Genomic DNA, 17,417 nt, shown 5'->3' with positions numbered 1-17,417 from the left:
ACATTGGCATCACATGTGTGACCACGAGGAGCATCAAAGTTTTGTTTGGCGTGTCATCTCAAAATTGGCAGATGATTTTGGATGATTTTAACAGCGAAGCTGTTAAACCTAGGCTTTTGCCGTCAGGTGTATTGCCGAAATAACATCGGTCCGATCGCGAGTATCGTGCTGCCATAGCGGCGGCGGTAAAACGTCGGTGATTCGCAGAAGATCCGGAGTTACGAGCCCGCAAGACTGGGCAAAAATGTTTGGGCGTCCAGAAGTGTCCAGGTACTTTAATGATCGAGTGCTCATTGCTCCTTGGGCTGTCAATGATTTCGGGGTGATCTTCCGCAACACGTGGCCGAGTCTCGAAGCATAACCTCGCAAAACTTGGCCGAACCGAGATAAAGCTAGGTGGAATCGCCAGCTTGTATGTTTGCCCAGCCTTCGCACCACTAGTGTGAAGCTGCCCCTAATATTTTTGATTCTAGTCCCAAGAATCATTGTAAAGAGTGTCTGGTCTTCCTGTTGCTTCTTCCAAAGCATGTCTGAAAGTTGTTAGGCAAGAGCTGCCAGAGTTTGCTTCTTTTTGTCTCGCATCTTTCTTTTTAAATTCCTGTTAGCTTTACTGTCTGAGAAATTTCAGAACACATGCCTATTAGGGAATTGTTGAGAAAACATTGTATACACGTAGCATTCATTCTGGATAGAGGAGTAGAGAGAGAGTTTAAGGCATTGCTGGTGAGTGGTTCAGCCTGCTCCACCTACTTCTTAGTCAAGATGGAGCTTCATCAAATATTTTGTGTGTCAGTAATGAGGAAAGTTGGGTCATGTTGGTAACTAATCATCATACCGTGAGGGTGAAGCAGCGCACTGAACAGGACAAAGCAGAGTGAACAAGGAGTGTTGTTTCCTTGTGTTCTCTTTGCTTTGTCCTGTTCAGTGCGCTGTTGACTCGCACGGTATGATGATTCAGTGTCTCCTGCACCTTGCTACAGTCATGACACTTCAACTTGGCACATCCAGAGGCTTTGGTAGGGCTCTAGTACTTAAAATCTTTGTTCATTACAGGTTCACTGCCGAAGAAGCAAGAGACCTGATCCAGCGCTACCTGACGGAGCACCCTGACCCAAACAATGAGAACATTGTTGGGTACAACAACAAGAAGTGTTGGCCCAGAGATGCCCGTATGCGTCTCATGAAGCATGATGTTAACCTGTGAGTGAAAGCCACAATATGCTGTTTTTGTTGAGCTCTAGGCTGTGGTTGGCTCGAGGTTTACATCACTGGTTTAAAAAGTCATGCCTAGTTCCTAGTTCAGTGAGATTTGCATCAGCATTGTGAGCAAGAGTGTAATTTAATTAGCTGAAGATGTGTGCAGTGGTTTGTAGTATATATTAAAAAAAATTAAACAAGGGGAACCTGGACACCCTATACAGTTGCCGAGCAATTTTCTGGACCTCGCAGGGACCAAAAAGTACTGCGAAAAAATGAACAGTTCAAAAAACTCGTTCACCCCCCCCTCCAAAAGTTATAAGGCTGAGAGTGGCATAAAAAAATCTGATAATGAAATGCCTCATACTACGCCTTGAGGCAATCAGATTTGTGCAAGACAATCAGAGTTGCTTCGGTTTCGCAAGACTGACGACGTCTCTGTGTATTATACAGGCGACAAGAGCATCACCGTGTTGGCAATCTCCGCTAACGGAGATCGCCAAAACGGGCCCCGTTTCTTCGCACCACTTGGTTCTCATGAAGGCACAGGAGGTGGAGCCGATGGCGGTGGTGAACAAACACACACAAAAATGCGACATCTCCGAGACGCCGCACCACGTTCAAAATAGCAACCGAAACTTAAAAAAAAAGAAAGAAAAAAAAAACGGATCTCTCCTGCAAAGTTATTATGAGGATAGTGCTCACCGAAAAAAAAAAAAAATTCGGACCCCTTCCTTTGACAGACCCCTTCCTTTGTAAAGGAATGGGGGTGAGTGACGCTTGTGGCAAGACGCTGTTGCAGGCGTTCTGCTTCATTTGGGGGACCCTGTGGTTCAAAACTTTTTTTTTTTTAATTTTTGATCGATTTTGATGAAACTTGCAGAGTTTATGTATCTCAATGTGCTTATTTTAAATATACATTCAGTTTTCTTGCAGAGTAAATAACTTTCTAGAAATCGAGGTAATTCACCTTGCTTGCGTAATTTGCTTGGATGTGAGCTATTTACTAAACTATATATGGCATAATAAAAATTGACATATGAAAATGATGTCGAACTAACAAAGAGTGCAAATTAGCAAAAACGGTGTTCTAACCCAATTTTATGTCAAATGCGAACATTGCAAACTTCATAGACAGAAATCAGTCTAACCACTAAAAACGGAAATTTTTCAGAAATTTTTTAACAAATGCAAAGTTATTTGATAATGTTGCACTCTACACAGCTTTACCTTTCTGGAAAAAAAAAAAAGAATTACAGTGATAGCACAAGTAGAAGCTGAGATATTGCACCTCCAATATGGCATCGTCATCAAAATTGTTGTTTTGAGACAGCAACAAAAAACATGTCAGAACTAATTTAGTGAAAAAAGTTTGAAAAAGCTGCACTAGAAGTGATCAGTAGGCACCAGGTGAATAGTCTGGATGCATCGTGTCTTTGTGCTTTCGTTTCACGCCTTTTTACAGTGCACCCAAAGCTGCATGCCTCTTAGTAGAGATGAGGCTGCGCCGCAAGTCTAGGCTTGTGCGAATATTCGATATGTTCGAATAGTTGAACGATTAATGCGCTATTCGATATTCGCTTTGATTCGAATTTTGTTATTTGGAAATTTCGAAGTATTCGGCTCGAACGAATAGCCACACGCGGCAGCGATAAGGCGTTTTCCGAAGTTTCGGTTTTGGATTCAGTAATACTTTTCCCAATCCAAACCAAGCCAGGAAAACAACTATACTCGGGACAAAAGCGTACAAAAACGCATCTCGTCGGCATGGTGGTGTGGCCATTGCGTTTAGTGGGCGACTCTGTCTCTGCCGCGGCGGCATTTGATCAATCCCAGTCGCCTTGGACCACTCCAGAAAGCACCATGGGGGACTTGCATGCGGCCAGCAATCCGATTTAGAACTTTTTTGCAAAGATTCCACCGGGAACAGAAGCTCGATGTCTTAATGCAAGGCAGTCCTGAAGACCCTGACAAGTACAACAACCCTAGCAACGCATTTAAAGAGACACCCGGACTTGCACAAGGGCTACCAAGAGAAGCGGGACGCACGAGAACAGTTTTAAGCCGAAAATGAAAGCCTCCGCCCCAAAACCCCAACAGATGACAAAAATGATAGCTCGCTTCGTAGCTCGTGGTATGCACCCCTACAACATTGTCGAAGAACCGGGTTTCCTTGACATGAAGTTTGCTATGCCAGATTATGCCGTGCCGTCTCGGACAACATTCTCGAAACCCATTATTCCAGACCTCTACGCATCAAGCAATGATATGGTGAAAAAGAAGCTCGGGGACATTTTTGCAAGCGGAGTGGAATCGCTTTCAATCACAACTGATGGTTGGACATCGCGGGCAAATGACAGCTACGTTTGTATAACTTGTCACGTCATGCACAGTGACTTCATGCAACATGTGCATGCATTGGCTTGTACGGAGATGACTCTCACACTGCAGCAAACCTGGAGCTATTTATCACAGGTGTCATCGAGGAGTGGGAACTTCCAGCCCACGATACTGTGCCGATCTTCGTCGTTACAGATAATGGAAGGAACTTTACTTCTGCAATAGCGCGGTCATCCTGGCATGGTGTGCAGTGTTTCGGACACACCCTTCAGTTGTTTGTCAGTGATGCCAAAAGAAGTGTCAGGGTTTTCGCAGCTCGGTGCTAAAGCGAGAGCGATTGCGGCTAGATACAAACGGAGTGTCAAGGCCCGAGGACGGCTTCACTTCTTGTCTGGGTGGCTGGTATCTTTCGATACCAGCCCGATACCATACACCCAGATGAGAAATGAGAGGCTTTTTTCCACTGCAGGAAAAAGACACTGGCGGCTATAATTTAGCGTGCATGAATTCAATGAGCGACTCGATCGACGTTGCACTTTGGTTGAACCTCGGGGTCGGTGTCAAAGATGGGCCATTGTCAATCTCGTCGTCACTGCTGCTGCTGTCGTCGCCTCCTTCGCACAACGCCGCCATCTGTCACGACAACGATCGCTCCGTCAGAGTTTTTTTCACAAAACAAGGCAGCACTATTTGCACTCAGAAGCTCGAAGCACCACCTATTTCATCATCAGTAGCGACGTGCTCCCAGAGTTTGAACACCACCATGTTGGTTTCGCCCATGGTGGTTTCGTCGTGGCGCACGAAGCCCGCCTTTTCTGTTGATCGGCATGGACACTACTTCTAGCCTTCATGATCATGGCACTCCCGGTTTTCATAATCGTCGATTATGAAAACCGGGAGCTCGTACTTCGAGTTGTACTTCGAGTCTTGCAAAATTTGCAGCTTCGTCTCGAGAGATGCAGCTTTGCGCTCTGTCGGCGCCCCTCCCGCTGCTTCCACTGTGCATTTCCGCGCTCGCTGAGAGAGGGAGATTGTAAAGGGAGTGTAGGCCGCGCAGGCGCTGCTTGCTTATCGCTTTCTCCCCCTCTTGCAAAATCAGTTTCGTCTCAAGGGGCGCACCTGTCGCTGCTTTCGTTGAGAGAGAGCGCGGCAGGGAGCGCAGGCGCACCTCGCCACAGGAGGCGTTGCCTTTGCTTATCGCCTTTCTTCCGCCCTGTCCTCGCGCGACCGCTGGTGACGCGGGGGCGAAGCAGCTCGCTTCATCTTGTGCACGCTGCACCAACTTGCGATGCTCTCCGTGGCTTTCGCAATCGGCGCGCGGGCAGGATGCGCTGCGCGGTAATGGTGGCAGATACGAACTCGCATAGGCAAGCTTTTCGCCTTGTCTCGGTTAAGGGCAACGGAGGAACGCAATTTTCACGATTATTCTGCATGAAAAACACTGCCCAGAAGCCCAATTCCAATCGTTATATCCGATATGCGGTTATATGGTTTTTTTTCTCATAGTCCTAGTGCATAAGTTGATACTCTCAGCTTGACTCATCGTTATAACCGATATATTGTTATATGTGGTATCGTTATATTTGGACTGCAGTGTATTCGCACAAGCCTACGCAAGTCCTTTTCTGCTGCTCCCACAGATCTTGCAAACCAGTCAGTTTTGTTGCAAGACCGTAATCTTGATTGCTCCTCACTAGCTTCGCAGAACCACCGCAAGTATTGCACGAGAGAATTTTTTGCTCCGTGGCCGGGGTAGATACCATCTTGTCGAGCGTAGCTTGCTCGTGTGCTCTTCTCTCATCCACTTCCTCTTCAGTTACGACAGCCGCGTCAATTCTTACACGAGTGGAACTGGCGTGTGGAGATGCGTGATCCAGCAGAACAGCTGGTGCGTCCTCGTTCGGCGGCGGTACAACTTTCGGCGGTGGCACGACCTCAGCGGCGAGCTGCCGGGTATCCTGTGCCGACTGCGACGACGGAATCGCTTTCGTAATTTCTTCCTTCTTGCACATTTCTGCCCATAACGATTCATGGAACAAAACTTTGTCGAACCTCCAGGCATATATAGCGCCATACTCGCGAGACCAGGACAAAATGGCGGCTGTTTTCGTCTTTTGATCGCGCGTGGTCCTCGGAGCCAATCCAGGGATCATGCGCCTGGATTGGAAAACCTGGAATTGTCAGAGAATTTTGACCCATCTGGAAAAGTCGGGGAATTGTCAGGGAATTTGTCAAACGTGGCCAGGTCATGGAAATTGACATGCGGAAGTCTATGCGAAAGTTGATAGAAACAACCTTAACCCTGGATCAAACCTAATAATGTTACTCCCTTGGCTTCAAACACAGTGAATGGCAGAGCAAAAGTGTATGTAGGCACAACTATTGTTTCTAAACACCATACAGCAAATGCAACGGTAACGTAAGGCAACTCATGCTGATAAAGCGTTTGCATGTCTTAGCTTGGCTTGAAGGCATTCCTGTTAGGCCATTGTTCATACATTCGTATCAAATAATAAATGAGGGACCAAACTAACACTGCTATCACACTCACGGGCGCAAGGGCCTTCCTCCGGGCAGGAAAAAAAAAGAATAATAAAAAAATCTGCTTTCCTTTCATCATGCATGTGAGACCTAGCTGTAAAATAGTTTTGACCGCCCACTAAAAAAAAAAAACAGTATATAGCCAAGCCAGGAATCCAGGTTTGATCAGATCCAATCGGCGCTGGGTGGCCGCCATATTGCCATTCATCTGTCAACAAGGTATGTAGGACGTGATCCGCGATGCCACCTACACCTACAAAGAAGGGCTCATTTAACCTTGATTGGGTGAACCCGAATGCTTCGGAGTACTCGTCGTGGATCGGGGCAGTGCCGGATGACACCGGTAGGGCTGAATGCAAAGTATGCCACACTGACTTTCTCACTCAGCAACATGCGCAACACAGCAGTCGCCAGCCAAGCTGCAAGCATGAAACACTGATTCACTATGAGCTCATCACAGAGTGCTAGCCAGGTGAACCTTCACACATATTTTAGTGCTGGACTCAACTTAGTCTGCCTGTTCTGTAATTGCTACTACTGATCGTGCCCTCGTGGTACATAGCACGAGCACACAAAGCCTGTGGCTGTCATGAAAGCTTCTGTAAGCAGTTTTGTGGTGAAAAAATGTCACAAAAGCTGAAATTGTTTGGTGCCTGAACGCTGAAGCAATGCATAGATCATTTCGTTCAGCAGTTAGATATACAGTTTGTTACGGTGTTGCCCTGTACTTCCGAAACGGGCTGCTGTTGAAGCTTGATGGTGTGTCACACGTGGTTGTGGCTTTTGACGAGTCCCTAACAAAATTGCACAAAAGGAGCAAATGGATGTATTAGTCAGGTTTTGGGACCCATCTGATGCCAGTGTGAAAACTCGCTACCTGATGTCATGTTTGCTTGTCATGTCATGTGATGATGTCATTTAGCAGTTGCATTCAAAAAACCATTTAGAACATTAAGCAGACAAGAATACTACAAATATCAATGGACTGCCCGAACATTAGTTTGATGTTGTTGAGGTGTCTGAAGGAGGAACTTTCTGCATGTGATGGGAGCCAAATATTGTTCCATTTAAAACAGGACACAGTGGAACATTGTGGTATTCCTTTGCAGCATATACTGTATAGATTCATGTAAGAGCCACACTTTATTTTCAACATTTTGATGTGGTGCGGCCGTTAATCTGGAATCTTGCTAAGCAGGCTCGTGGCTACTGATATCGGCCCATAAAATGAGGTCACTGGTAAGCTCTTCATGAATGCAGGGACATGTTTCACAAACACAAATGGTAGGTTTCAATTTTACTAGCCTGTTGGTTGATAGCAGGTTATTGGTGGGTAATAATAGCAGTGGTTTGTTTGATTCATGACGTGTGCAAAAACCCATAGCTTGCACTCTTGCTTTTTTTTTATGTCAGTAATGCCAATGCCTGCACCGAACCGCAGTTGAGCAGCCAGTTCTAATGCCGCTTACAACTTTCATCACTAGCATGGTGATTTATGAATGCTCTCCTCAGCTGCATAAGAACAGTCGGGGAATACGATTAAAATTGTCAAGGAAAACCTGGACAAGTAAGGGAATTGGGAAAAGGGAATTTGGTAGACACCCTGCAATCACCACTCGCCATCTTAGTCACGTGTTCAAACTGGCCAATAGTGGCATGCGTGGCGCATTTCTTTTGCTGTTGTTTTTTTCGTGACTGCGAAGCCAGCAGTGTTGCCGACGGACGAATAAACAAGGGCAGAAACGTGAGCTTTCGAACGATACCAAAATGGCGCTGGCAAAGCGTGTAGTTATCGAGTTATGCGCGAAGAAAATCGGGTGCAATTTCTCCCCAATTTAAAGGGAAGCGCTTGCAGACTCGCATCTTTAAGTCACGTTAATGGAAGAAATATGCGGTATTTTGTAACCAGATTTCGGGGATAGGTGCGGAAGTTCAGAAATTGAAAATTCGAATTTTGGGCCGATTTTCGGTCCCAGGGACCCGGGTCCCCCCTTAAACTTGGTTTAGGTGGCTCTTTGCTGACGTTCAACTTCAACATTGCGCTCCAGCAACTCGGGCTTTTGCCTTGGCTTCGGAAGCCCTCACGCTAGAATCGGCACGTCGGCGACTCGCCCTTTCCCGAGCGAGTTCGCGGCACCGTTGCTCAAACGCAGCCTGCGCCTCGGTGGAGCGCACCACACGCGGCCTTCCCATCTGGGCGTCGAAACTCATCTGAGGCGAGGGAAGGCCGGTGGAGCGTACGCCTACCCTTTCCTTCTTTTTCTCTCCCTGCAACGACTCTGATTGGTCGTGCCCATCATGTGATCTGGCGCAGCTTTCCCGCACCTGCTTTTTCTTTCTTCCTTTGTTTTTCTTTCCTTCCTTCTGTCTTTTTTCTTTCTTTCTTTGTCCCTGGCTCATATTCACAAATCTGCTTACAGCCGTATACCGCATCTCCTATGCGGGCATGAGCCATAGCATTTTTGGCATTATATTGCAGGTGCAGGCTAGCGTATACAAGCTTCGCTTGGAAAGTGCCGTGCCCTAGAGTGTTTTGTTAGCTAATTCAAAAGTGGGCATGACTCTGCGACGGGAGGATTGCACGCGCTCTATATTGATAGTGTGCGCCTCCGAATCTTGAGGCTATTCGCCCTGAGATCTTTGAGTGGTGGTGGTGGTGGTGAAAACATTTATTTCGCTATAGAGGGACAGGAAGTATGCTTGGACCAGCCCGTAAGGGACTGGTCCTTACAAATACTGGGTGGAGGTCCCTAGTTCAGGACGCCAGTGGCGGTAGCCGCCGCCCGGGCGCGCCCAACTAAGGCTTGTTGGGCCTGTAAGTCGTGGCAGCCGAGCAGGGTCGCCTCCCAGTCTTCCCGGGTTGGGTTGGGCATGGGGGGGATGGCCGGGTTGGAGGGGCAGGCCCACACCATGTGATAGGTGTCTGAAGACACCGCACCACAGTGTGGGCAGTTGCCACTAAAGGAGGGGTCAAAATGCTTTAGAACTGCCGGGCACAGGAAAGTATTCGTTAGAAGGCAGGAGAAAGAGCCGCTCATCCTCCTTCCTAAGGCCTTTACATGGGCGGGGGTAAAGGCGATGACTATCTTGATAGTATAATGTAATATCTTTAAAGGTATAGGCCGGATTAAAATCGGGTTCCTGATCGGGTGGGGAGGAGAAAACAGCCCGGTGAGAGAGCGCGCGGGCGGCTGCGTCTGCTGCCTCGTTTCCTGCTAACCCCTGATGAGCAGGGCACCATATAAGGTAACGGTGTGCGGGGTCCGTATCCCGTATGCAACTTTTGTAGATGTGATAGGCTAGAGACGGGGTCCAGCCTTGTTCGACGTTCCGACAGGCCCCTCGTGAGTCGGTGATTACTTTGAGTGGTGCCCTCTCGTGTGTGACGTGGTAGCACCGCTACCGCGCTGCGTGCACGCTTGCTACGTGAAGGAAACTTGAAGCTGTCGGCCGTCCTGCTCTGCTCGAGTTTTTGAAAAGCGAGTCTGCAGGTTCTTTCGACCAGTATGTAACGAATGTACCAGGACACTTTACCCTGCGAAATCGAGTCGAGTAGTAGTCACCACGCTCGGTGCAGATTGCTCCTGGCATCGTCTTCTAGTCATCTGTGTGTATACGTGCGTGTACGGCGTAGGTTTCTCGATATTGCTGTTCCACTTTCATGCCGCACTCATAATGATTTGTCAGCCGTTTTTTGACAATGAACTGCAGGATTTGGCCTTCAGCTACAGTGCCTGGACTGTAATGGCGTCTGTTCAGCGCATGCTGCGTGTTCGGTCGCCCACTCCGTTTGCCAGATATTCCGATTTTGTGGCTTCAGAACGCGTTTAGCATATCACGAAAGAAGTTTGATGCCATTCTCAAGAAACTAGGTGGTCACTGTGGTACGTCAATGCATGCACTGCTTTAGTGGCATTGCAACAAAATGTGGTCTGGAACATCTGATACACACAAGGGCTGACAAAATTAGTGAGCAAAATAAAATTACATAGTCTTGCGCTGCAATACTGACTTTTGTATCACTTTTAATTAAAATGGATTACAGTGAAAGCTCGTTAATTCGCACCTCATTAATTCGAACTTTCGGGTTAATTCGAACTGATGGTCATGGTCCGGCCACAATATATAGGCGTCTATGGGTTAACCAACTCGTTAGTTCACGCGCGCATCGGCTCCTCTATCGATAATTCGAACTGCGCGCCGCTGCGTGGTGGTATTTTATACTGCCGCCGCAAGCTTTCAAGGCTCAACGATAGATGGCGCGAGCGCAGCGGCGTCACTGTCGTCATTTCGATCGCTCTTCGCATCGTATGATGGCACAGAACACCCATACAAACTGGTTCATGCCGGGCGTGTCTGCGTAGTCTCAGCGTCCTTTGTGTGCCGCACATTCAGTCGCTAGGCCTCGTGTACGTCAGAGCTACGAAGTCGTTCGGTGCCATGTCGCTATGATGTGACGCTACTCACGGCCTTGCATATGTTGGTGCGTTCCTGGGATCAGGTCACGGCAACAACTGTTGCCAATTGCTTCTGCCACAGTGGCTTTTGTGTGACCAATGAGGGCACAGCTTGCGAGCCCGACGAGCGCGAGGCCGTGGTCATTCCTGCCGGATTGCGGGATGCGCTGGAGGACGTGACCTTCGACGACTACGTCGATGCAGATCGCTGTGCAGCGGTCTGCGGCACAATCACCGACGATGATATCATCGCGCAGGTGACTGGTGGAGAAGCGCCCGTCGTCGATGTAGGTGCGGATGACGAAGAGGATGATGCACCCACGCGGCCCTCAGCTTTGGAACTAATGGAGGCTATGCGTGTCGCGCGTCTATTCTTCAGCTTCGAGGAAGACGCAGAGGATGCTTTCTGCCACGTTCGCACGTTGGAAAACAAGGCTATAGCGATCGCATTCAAACAAGAGAAACAGACAGTGATCACGGATTATTTTCGCAAGTAAATATTTTGAGTGATTTTCCAACAACCCGGTCTCAATTCCTGCTGTTTTTTCAATGAATTTCGTTAGTTCGAACTTCGGTTTAATTCGTACTGATTGGGCGTCCCCACGAAATTCGAATTAACGAGCTTTTACTGTACTTCCACCATGACACAGCTCGCCCCTGCATGTTAGTCGACTCAGCGTAACCCTTTGTTTCCTTGCTCCTGCCGTGGGTAACGGCAAATTTGTCGGGCTAGATTTGTAAAGTGAGTGCTATCGGGTAAAAAATACATGCGACAACTTTTTTTTAGATCACCGTTTCCAATATATCTTGCTCTGTGAGTGGGTCATACCTATTCAAAAGTAAAAGAAAATTGCTAAGTTTAGGTTTGCTGGGAACTATACCGAATAAGTTGCTTGAGCACTAAACACACAAAGAAAAAGAGGGAGGGTGGGCAGGAAGTATAAAGGCGAAATGTTTACAAGCTTTTCTGCGTTTCTTTAACTTCATATTTTTATTATTACGCTGATAAAAAAATGTTTTCCGAGTGGTTTCCGGCAGTCGGAAAGTGTGTTAAACAGAAATGTGTTACGATAACCTAAACAAACATTTTTTTTCTGCATTAGAAAGTGGTAATGAGCTTTATTTGAGAGAAAATAGTGCAAAGGCATGCTTGACAATCTGGAACGATGGCACGTAGTGGCCCACTAATGTTCAACGTAAACCGCTTCTGAGTAAAATAACGAAGAGTTTTGTTGTCAGAAAAAGTTTTACATTTGCAACTTCAAGTTACTGGAATTAAGAGTGAAATGTGAAGTTTGGATTCAACTACAATTCCGCTTTTTCAATGCAAAATTTTGCACATGAGCCCTGCGATCATGCTTCATTTCTAAAAACTCCAAAGCTGCGTAGACTCTCATTTACTGGCTCGGCACAATGTTTTATGACTGAGCCATGAGATCGTGTCCCTGCGCGCGAGAGATGGGGTCATATGAAAAGTACAAACATCTTTAAAAAATAAATTCTGAGATTGCACATGCCAAAACCACCACATGATTATCAGGCACATAGTGTAGGCCTCTGGATTAATTTTGACCACCTGGGGTTCTTTACCGTGGACCTAAATCTAAGTACACACGAGTGTGTTTCCAATTCACCCCCCTTCGCCCTCATGGAAGAGGTCGACCTCGAGCTAAGCAGCGCAACGCCAGAGCCATTTAGAGATCACATCAGGTGGTTATATGGAAGGTAGATTTAATATACAAGGTTTGTTGTTCTCATAATGCTGGCAATAATAAAACAAACACTAGGAAAAAAATACAGATGATAATTGGAGAGCGCCGTGCCACGCGAGCACGCAGTCAGAGCGCGAGCAAATGCATGAAAATTAAGCTATTCTAGCCGGAGTGTAGCAGATCACAAAGATGAGTCCTCCCTCTGACGTTACACGAGGGCAGTTCGCAGCACTGCCATTGGTAGCGCAGGATGCCAATAGAGCGGGCCACTGGAAGCCAAGCCTGCCCAAGCCAGCGATAATCCAACATGGCATCCAAGATTGGGTAGCGTGGCTTGGAACAAGCGATTAGTACAAAAAATTGAACTTTGGGGCTTAAATTCGTCCGAAAAATTGCTCGCGAAAACGCATTAGCTCTATGGGAACTCTCACAGCGCATTTATGAAGTCCGGAATATCCAACAAGTTCAAACGTTTTGAGTCCGAAAAATTCATTGGCGACTGTACTGTATGCTCTACTGTGCACGGTACCTGTGCGTAGCCTTCTAATGGCTTCTGTGATAAAAGCAGCTGCATGAGGGCTCTGATGGAGGGTTGGTGTCATCAGTAGGCGTCAGGTGCTGATACTACATACTTTTGGATGCCTTTTGCATGCGCTGCGAGTTGTAAATACAAGGTGTCCCTCTCGAAAAGACATGGCTTTCGGATGTTGTACCAATTTCTGATTTATTGCGTACAAGCAACTTGCGATATATGAAACACCACGGTTGTAGTGCGGCATGCCTTTATGGACAGAGCAATTTAAAGAAAATGCAACTACAGTCAATGCTGTCTTGAGGAGATATGACATGACAGCGTAGTATCTGATGTTCCAAGGTCGCGCTATACGCACCACCATTTAGCTGCAGTCTGTTCATGTCAACTTTCAGGTGCTTTTTTCCCAGTGAATTAGCATCTCGTTTCAAGGTTCTGTTACTTCCACTGCGAGATGCGATTGCTTACCTAGCTCGCAAAGCAAACATGCAAACTATATATTGTAATGAATGTTCTAAATTAGCATATTTACCGATTTGACTAGGAATAAACATAGTCAATTTTTAAACGTTAATGCACGATAAGCATCATTTAAATGTGTTCTTTGTATTTTTTTTTTTTGCACGAAAACCAATAATATATTACCCTCAATATGTTGCAGACTTAGTATTCTTACTGCACCTGTATTAACCCTCACTTCAAAAGGTAATTACATGTTGCACTTCAATTCACGGAATTTTTGTTTATGCTGGCTTTAACATATCACAGTAGTATTCTAAGCAAACTATTTCGCCCTAAATATCCTTGCTTCTCTCTGTCTACCGCCTGAAAAGCACAAACAAAAATGTGGGAAGCAGGCAACATCTTGTATTTATGAACAGTAGATAACACAGTAAATAAAATAAATCAAAATCAAGCAGTGAATTCAGCCAGTTGCACCCATTCCTGCGAATGATAGCATCCTTTTAGGTGCGGATGGTTCTAGCACACCCCCAAAAACAAGTGTGCAGGCATATCTTGATGCATAGCCATGCCAAACAAGACAGAAGCAAAGTTGCTTATATGTTTGCAATTACATGTATTACTGCATAAACTTATATAACCCATATCTTGTCATTTGCCGCCCCTATAATTAAAGTATCATGCAGCTTGCAAGATATACAAAGACAGTATGACATTTGCGTGTGTTAATCTTTTTTTCTAGACTGAGATGCATTTGCTTACTGATTTATTCTATGGTGTGATTTAATGGCATGTGTGTTGACTCTCCAAAATGCTACTCACTCTAGCTCACGGGCGGTCTTGGCCAAAATTTTACTCAGGCCGAGCTTGCGCTGACTCATATTCACCAGAATTCTACTCAGCCAGGCTCACACGAACTCAGACTCGCGGTTTGGTCGCAGTCTTAGGGAGCTGACCCATGAGTTCACGCGATATGTAAGCATTAGATGACATTAAAGTTGGACCTGTTGCGTGTGTAAGCAAACATTGCATAGTCGTTCTTGTTGCATCAGATTAAAATAAGAACAGTTGTACGCATTGTAGTTGACCGTTGCATGAAAGCTTCGCCTTTTGTCGATTCCAAAAGTACATGGGATCTGCATCATATTTTTTGCCGATACTGTTGGCTATCTGGCCATTACTGGATGGCCACATTTTGTACATTTCAATTCAAAGGCAAATAGATGATTGTGGTGCAGTATATATAAAAAAAAATCTTACCTCATCACAAGTACAACAATCGGAACAATGATGCAAACACATGTGTATAATAAGATGGACATGAATACTAATACATATAGAGGCGGAATCACACTTCGGGCGAATTGGTAGTCATCTATTGCAAAAAAAAAAAGCATAGGCCGACATTACAATGAGCCACGCATGGTGATGCCGCTTGCCAGGTCCATGAGCTTGGGGGCGAGCTCCACCACTGTAAAAGCTGGCACCGCCGTCGGCATGACGTGGTATGAGGATCACGTATACACAGCGCGCTGCGCTGGCTGCTTCGGAAGCGCAATGCAAGCTGAAAGCGAAAGTATAAAGTCCCACCTGCACTGCGGTTTATGTGGGAAGCTTTTCCAGGTTATGGTGTCTGCTTTACAACACTTGAAAGCAATATAGCAGGTAATGGCCGCCTTTGAAGGTGTCCAACATGGTAGGCTACTGCTCGTGCCAGTGCTGGACGTACGCAATGGAGTGCAGTGTCGGCCTTCACACATACCCGCCAGACAAGAAGCTGCGTGAAGCTTGGATCGTGAAACTTAGAACCAGCAAGCAGCCATCAGCTACAACTTGGGTACGCTGCAAGCACTTCTGCGATAAACATTTCTGTTACGGCGTTGAGGCAGTGATGTTCGGTGAGTATAGCGGAAAGCGCGCATTGGGACGCTCGCCCTCACGCGCTGCCCGACTAACGTTTGAATTTTGGTTTATGAATTTGTTGATGCTAGATACTGGCAAGTTCACTGGAATGGAAAGGGAACAACGCGGAATTGAAAATTAGCAGTGAAGGTAGTGTGGGAGGGCTCTTGAATGGGTGGGGGCGCTTGCTCGGATTTTTACGGTAGTTAGATAGCCCGGGAAAGTGGGTTCTATTAATATTGGTTGTCTGTCCCTTTGTGCTAATTTTCTTTTTTAATTTTCAAGCTTGATGTAAAATGTGTTCACTTGTACATGCGGTGCAGGGGCCGTGCAGTGTTTTGGGACATCAAGAACCGACTGCCGCGATCAGTGACAACAGTGCAGTGGGAGAGCAGCTTTGTGTCGGTGTACAGCAAGGAAACCCCAATCTGCTGTTCAACATGGGTGGCTTCGAGTGCCGCATCTTACCCAAGTGCCGTATGACCCATGAGAGTTCAGCCACAAGGATGGCGTCTGGAACCTGCAGAATGAGGTGGTGGGCCTGAATACAGCCGAGCCTTACTACATTAAGCAACTGTGTTTGGCTTCACCTGCTTCTTTCACGAAGCAACATTTAAAATGAAGTCATGCAATGCAAGAAGGTTGAGTTGAACGCACTGCCTCTAGACCAGAGGCTCTCAAACTTTCTGACTTTGGCCACCAGCTTATCTTCCTTTAGTGCCCTCCCCCTTTTCCAATATGCTCACATTGAAAATATGTTTATGATATAGGCATCCAATATTCGAATATCACCGAATTGTAGAGTGAATGTTTGAATAATTCAATCCGCGAATCGAATCTACTACGCGCTGCAGTCCACATATAATGATATATCGGTTATAACCGATATATCATTATATGATATAACGATCGTCGAGCTAAGAGTATCACTTATGCATTAGGGCTATGAGAAAAAAAAACATATATAACGATATGTTATTCACCGCATGTCGGATATGATGATTGAAATTTGCTTCTGGGCGGCGTTTTTCATGTAGATAATCGCGAAATTGCGTTCTTACGTTGCCCTTAACCGAGACGGGACTAAAAGTTTGCTACGAGAGTTCGTATCTGCCACCATTACCGCGCAGCGCATCCCGCCCGCGCGCCAATTCCAAAAGCCACGGAGAGCATTGCAAGTTGGTGCAGCGTGCACGAAGTTGCAATTTTGCAAGAACTCGAAGTACGAGCTCGCGCAGTGGATGATATCGACGATTATGAAAACCGGGAGCGCCACAATCATGAAGGCTAGAGGGAATGTCCACGCCGATCAACGGCAAAGGCGGCTTCGTGTGCCACTACGAAACCCCCATGGGCGAAACCAACATGGTGGTGTCCGAACTCTGGGAGCACGTCGCTACTGATGATGAAATAGGTGGTGCTTCGATGGAGGAGCTTCTGAGTGCAAATAGTGCTGCCTCGTTCTGCGAAGAGAACTCCAATGGTGCGATCGTTGTCGTGACAGACAGCGGCGTTGCGCTGGAGGCGACGACAGCAGAGCATTGACGACAAGATTGACAATGGCCCGTCTTGACATCGACCCCGAGGTTCACCAAAGTGCGACATAGTGGATCGAGTCGCTCATTAGCCGCCAGTGTTCGCGCAGCAGATGGACGCGATGCACACGGCGGTTGTGAATCCGAAACTTCCACGAAAGCAGTGCAGATTTCTATTTCAGCGTGCCTAACGATTGAGACGCTATTTAGAGGTATAAATAAAAGTTTAATTTTCATGGCCTACTTTCTACAACGTCAATTTTTTTTTTCTACAACCCCATAGTGAAAAGCATGTCCAGATGAAGACGTGTGCCGCGGCCATGCTGTGAAGGAATTCGCGAGGCCTTCGCCGCTGCGAGTGCTAATAAGTGACTAGATGATAAGAATTGTAGCTTCCGCACTGCTTTTGTGCAAAATAGAAACCGATTTGCTGATTCATTCAGTAAATAAAAGTGTGTTGTAGTAAATTTGCTTATTGTTTTCTGACACCTTGATAATTCGACATTCGTTAATTCGGACATTTTTTCTGTCCCGTGAAAACCGAATGAACGAGCTTTTACTGTATAACTCCTAACTTCGACTGGCTCAAAGTTGGATTTGTTTTTGTGTTTTTTTCCGCTATCCAAAGACCTTCCTTTATCTCATGGTGGAAATTATGCAAGAAACGCGCAGAATTGAGAAAATTGCACTTTTCTTTAGTGTGTGTCTTCGAAACCGGGAAGAAAATCTGGCTTCAGGG

At 46.4% G+C, this 17,417-nt stretch overlaps 1 protein-coding gene across 1 annotated transcript; it reads left to right on the top strand.

The window, feature by feature from the left end:
* Positions 1-953: 953 nt before the first annotated feature.
* On the top strand, positions 954-15,626 carry LOC119448737 (pre-mRNA-processing-splicing factor 8). The gene is made up of 2 exons (XM_037711960.2): positions 954-1,200; positions 15,467-15,626. Exons 1-2 carry the CDS (start codon positions 983-985, stop codon positions 15,624-15,626), a joined length of 378 nt encoding a protein of 125 aa, XP_037567888.1. The 5' UTR covers positions 954-982.
* The last annotated feature ends 1,791 nt before the right edge of the window (positions 15,627-17,417 follow it).

This window comes from Dermacentor silvarum, chromosome 4 (assembly GCF_013339745.2).
Source record: "Dermacentor silvarum isolate Dsil-2018 chromosome 4, BIME_Dsil_1.4, whole genome shotgun sequence".
NCBI lineage: Eukaryota > Metazoa > Arthropoda > Arachnida > Ixodida > Ixodidae > Dermacentor > Dermacentor silvarum.
Note: the sequence above shows the minus strand (reverse complement) of the source record. Positions and strands in the feature narration are given on the sequence as shown.

Bases quoted from the DNA above. Each gene is read 5' to 3' on its own strand.
- LOC119448737 (XM_037711960.2), top strand. From the start codon at position 983: ATGACACTTCAACTTGGCACATCCAGAGGCTTTGGTAGGGCTCTAGTA. The intron at 1,201-15,466 runs GTGAGTGAAAGC...CATGCGGTGCAG, and splicing joins ATGAAGCATGATGTTAACCT to GGGCCGTGCAGTGTTTTGGG.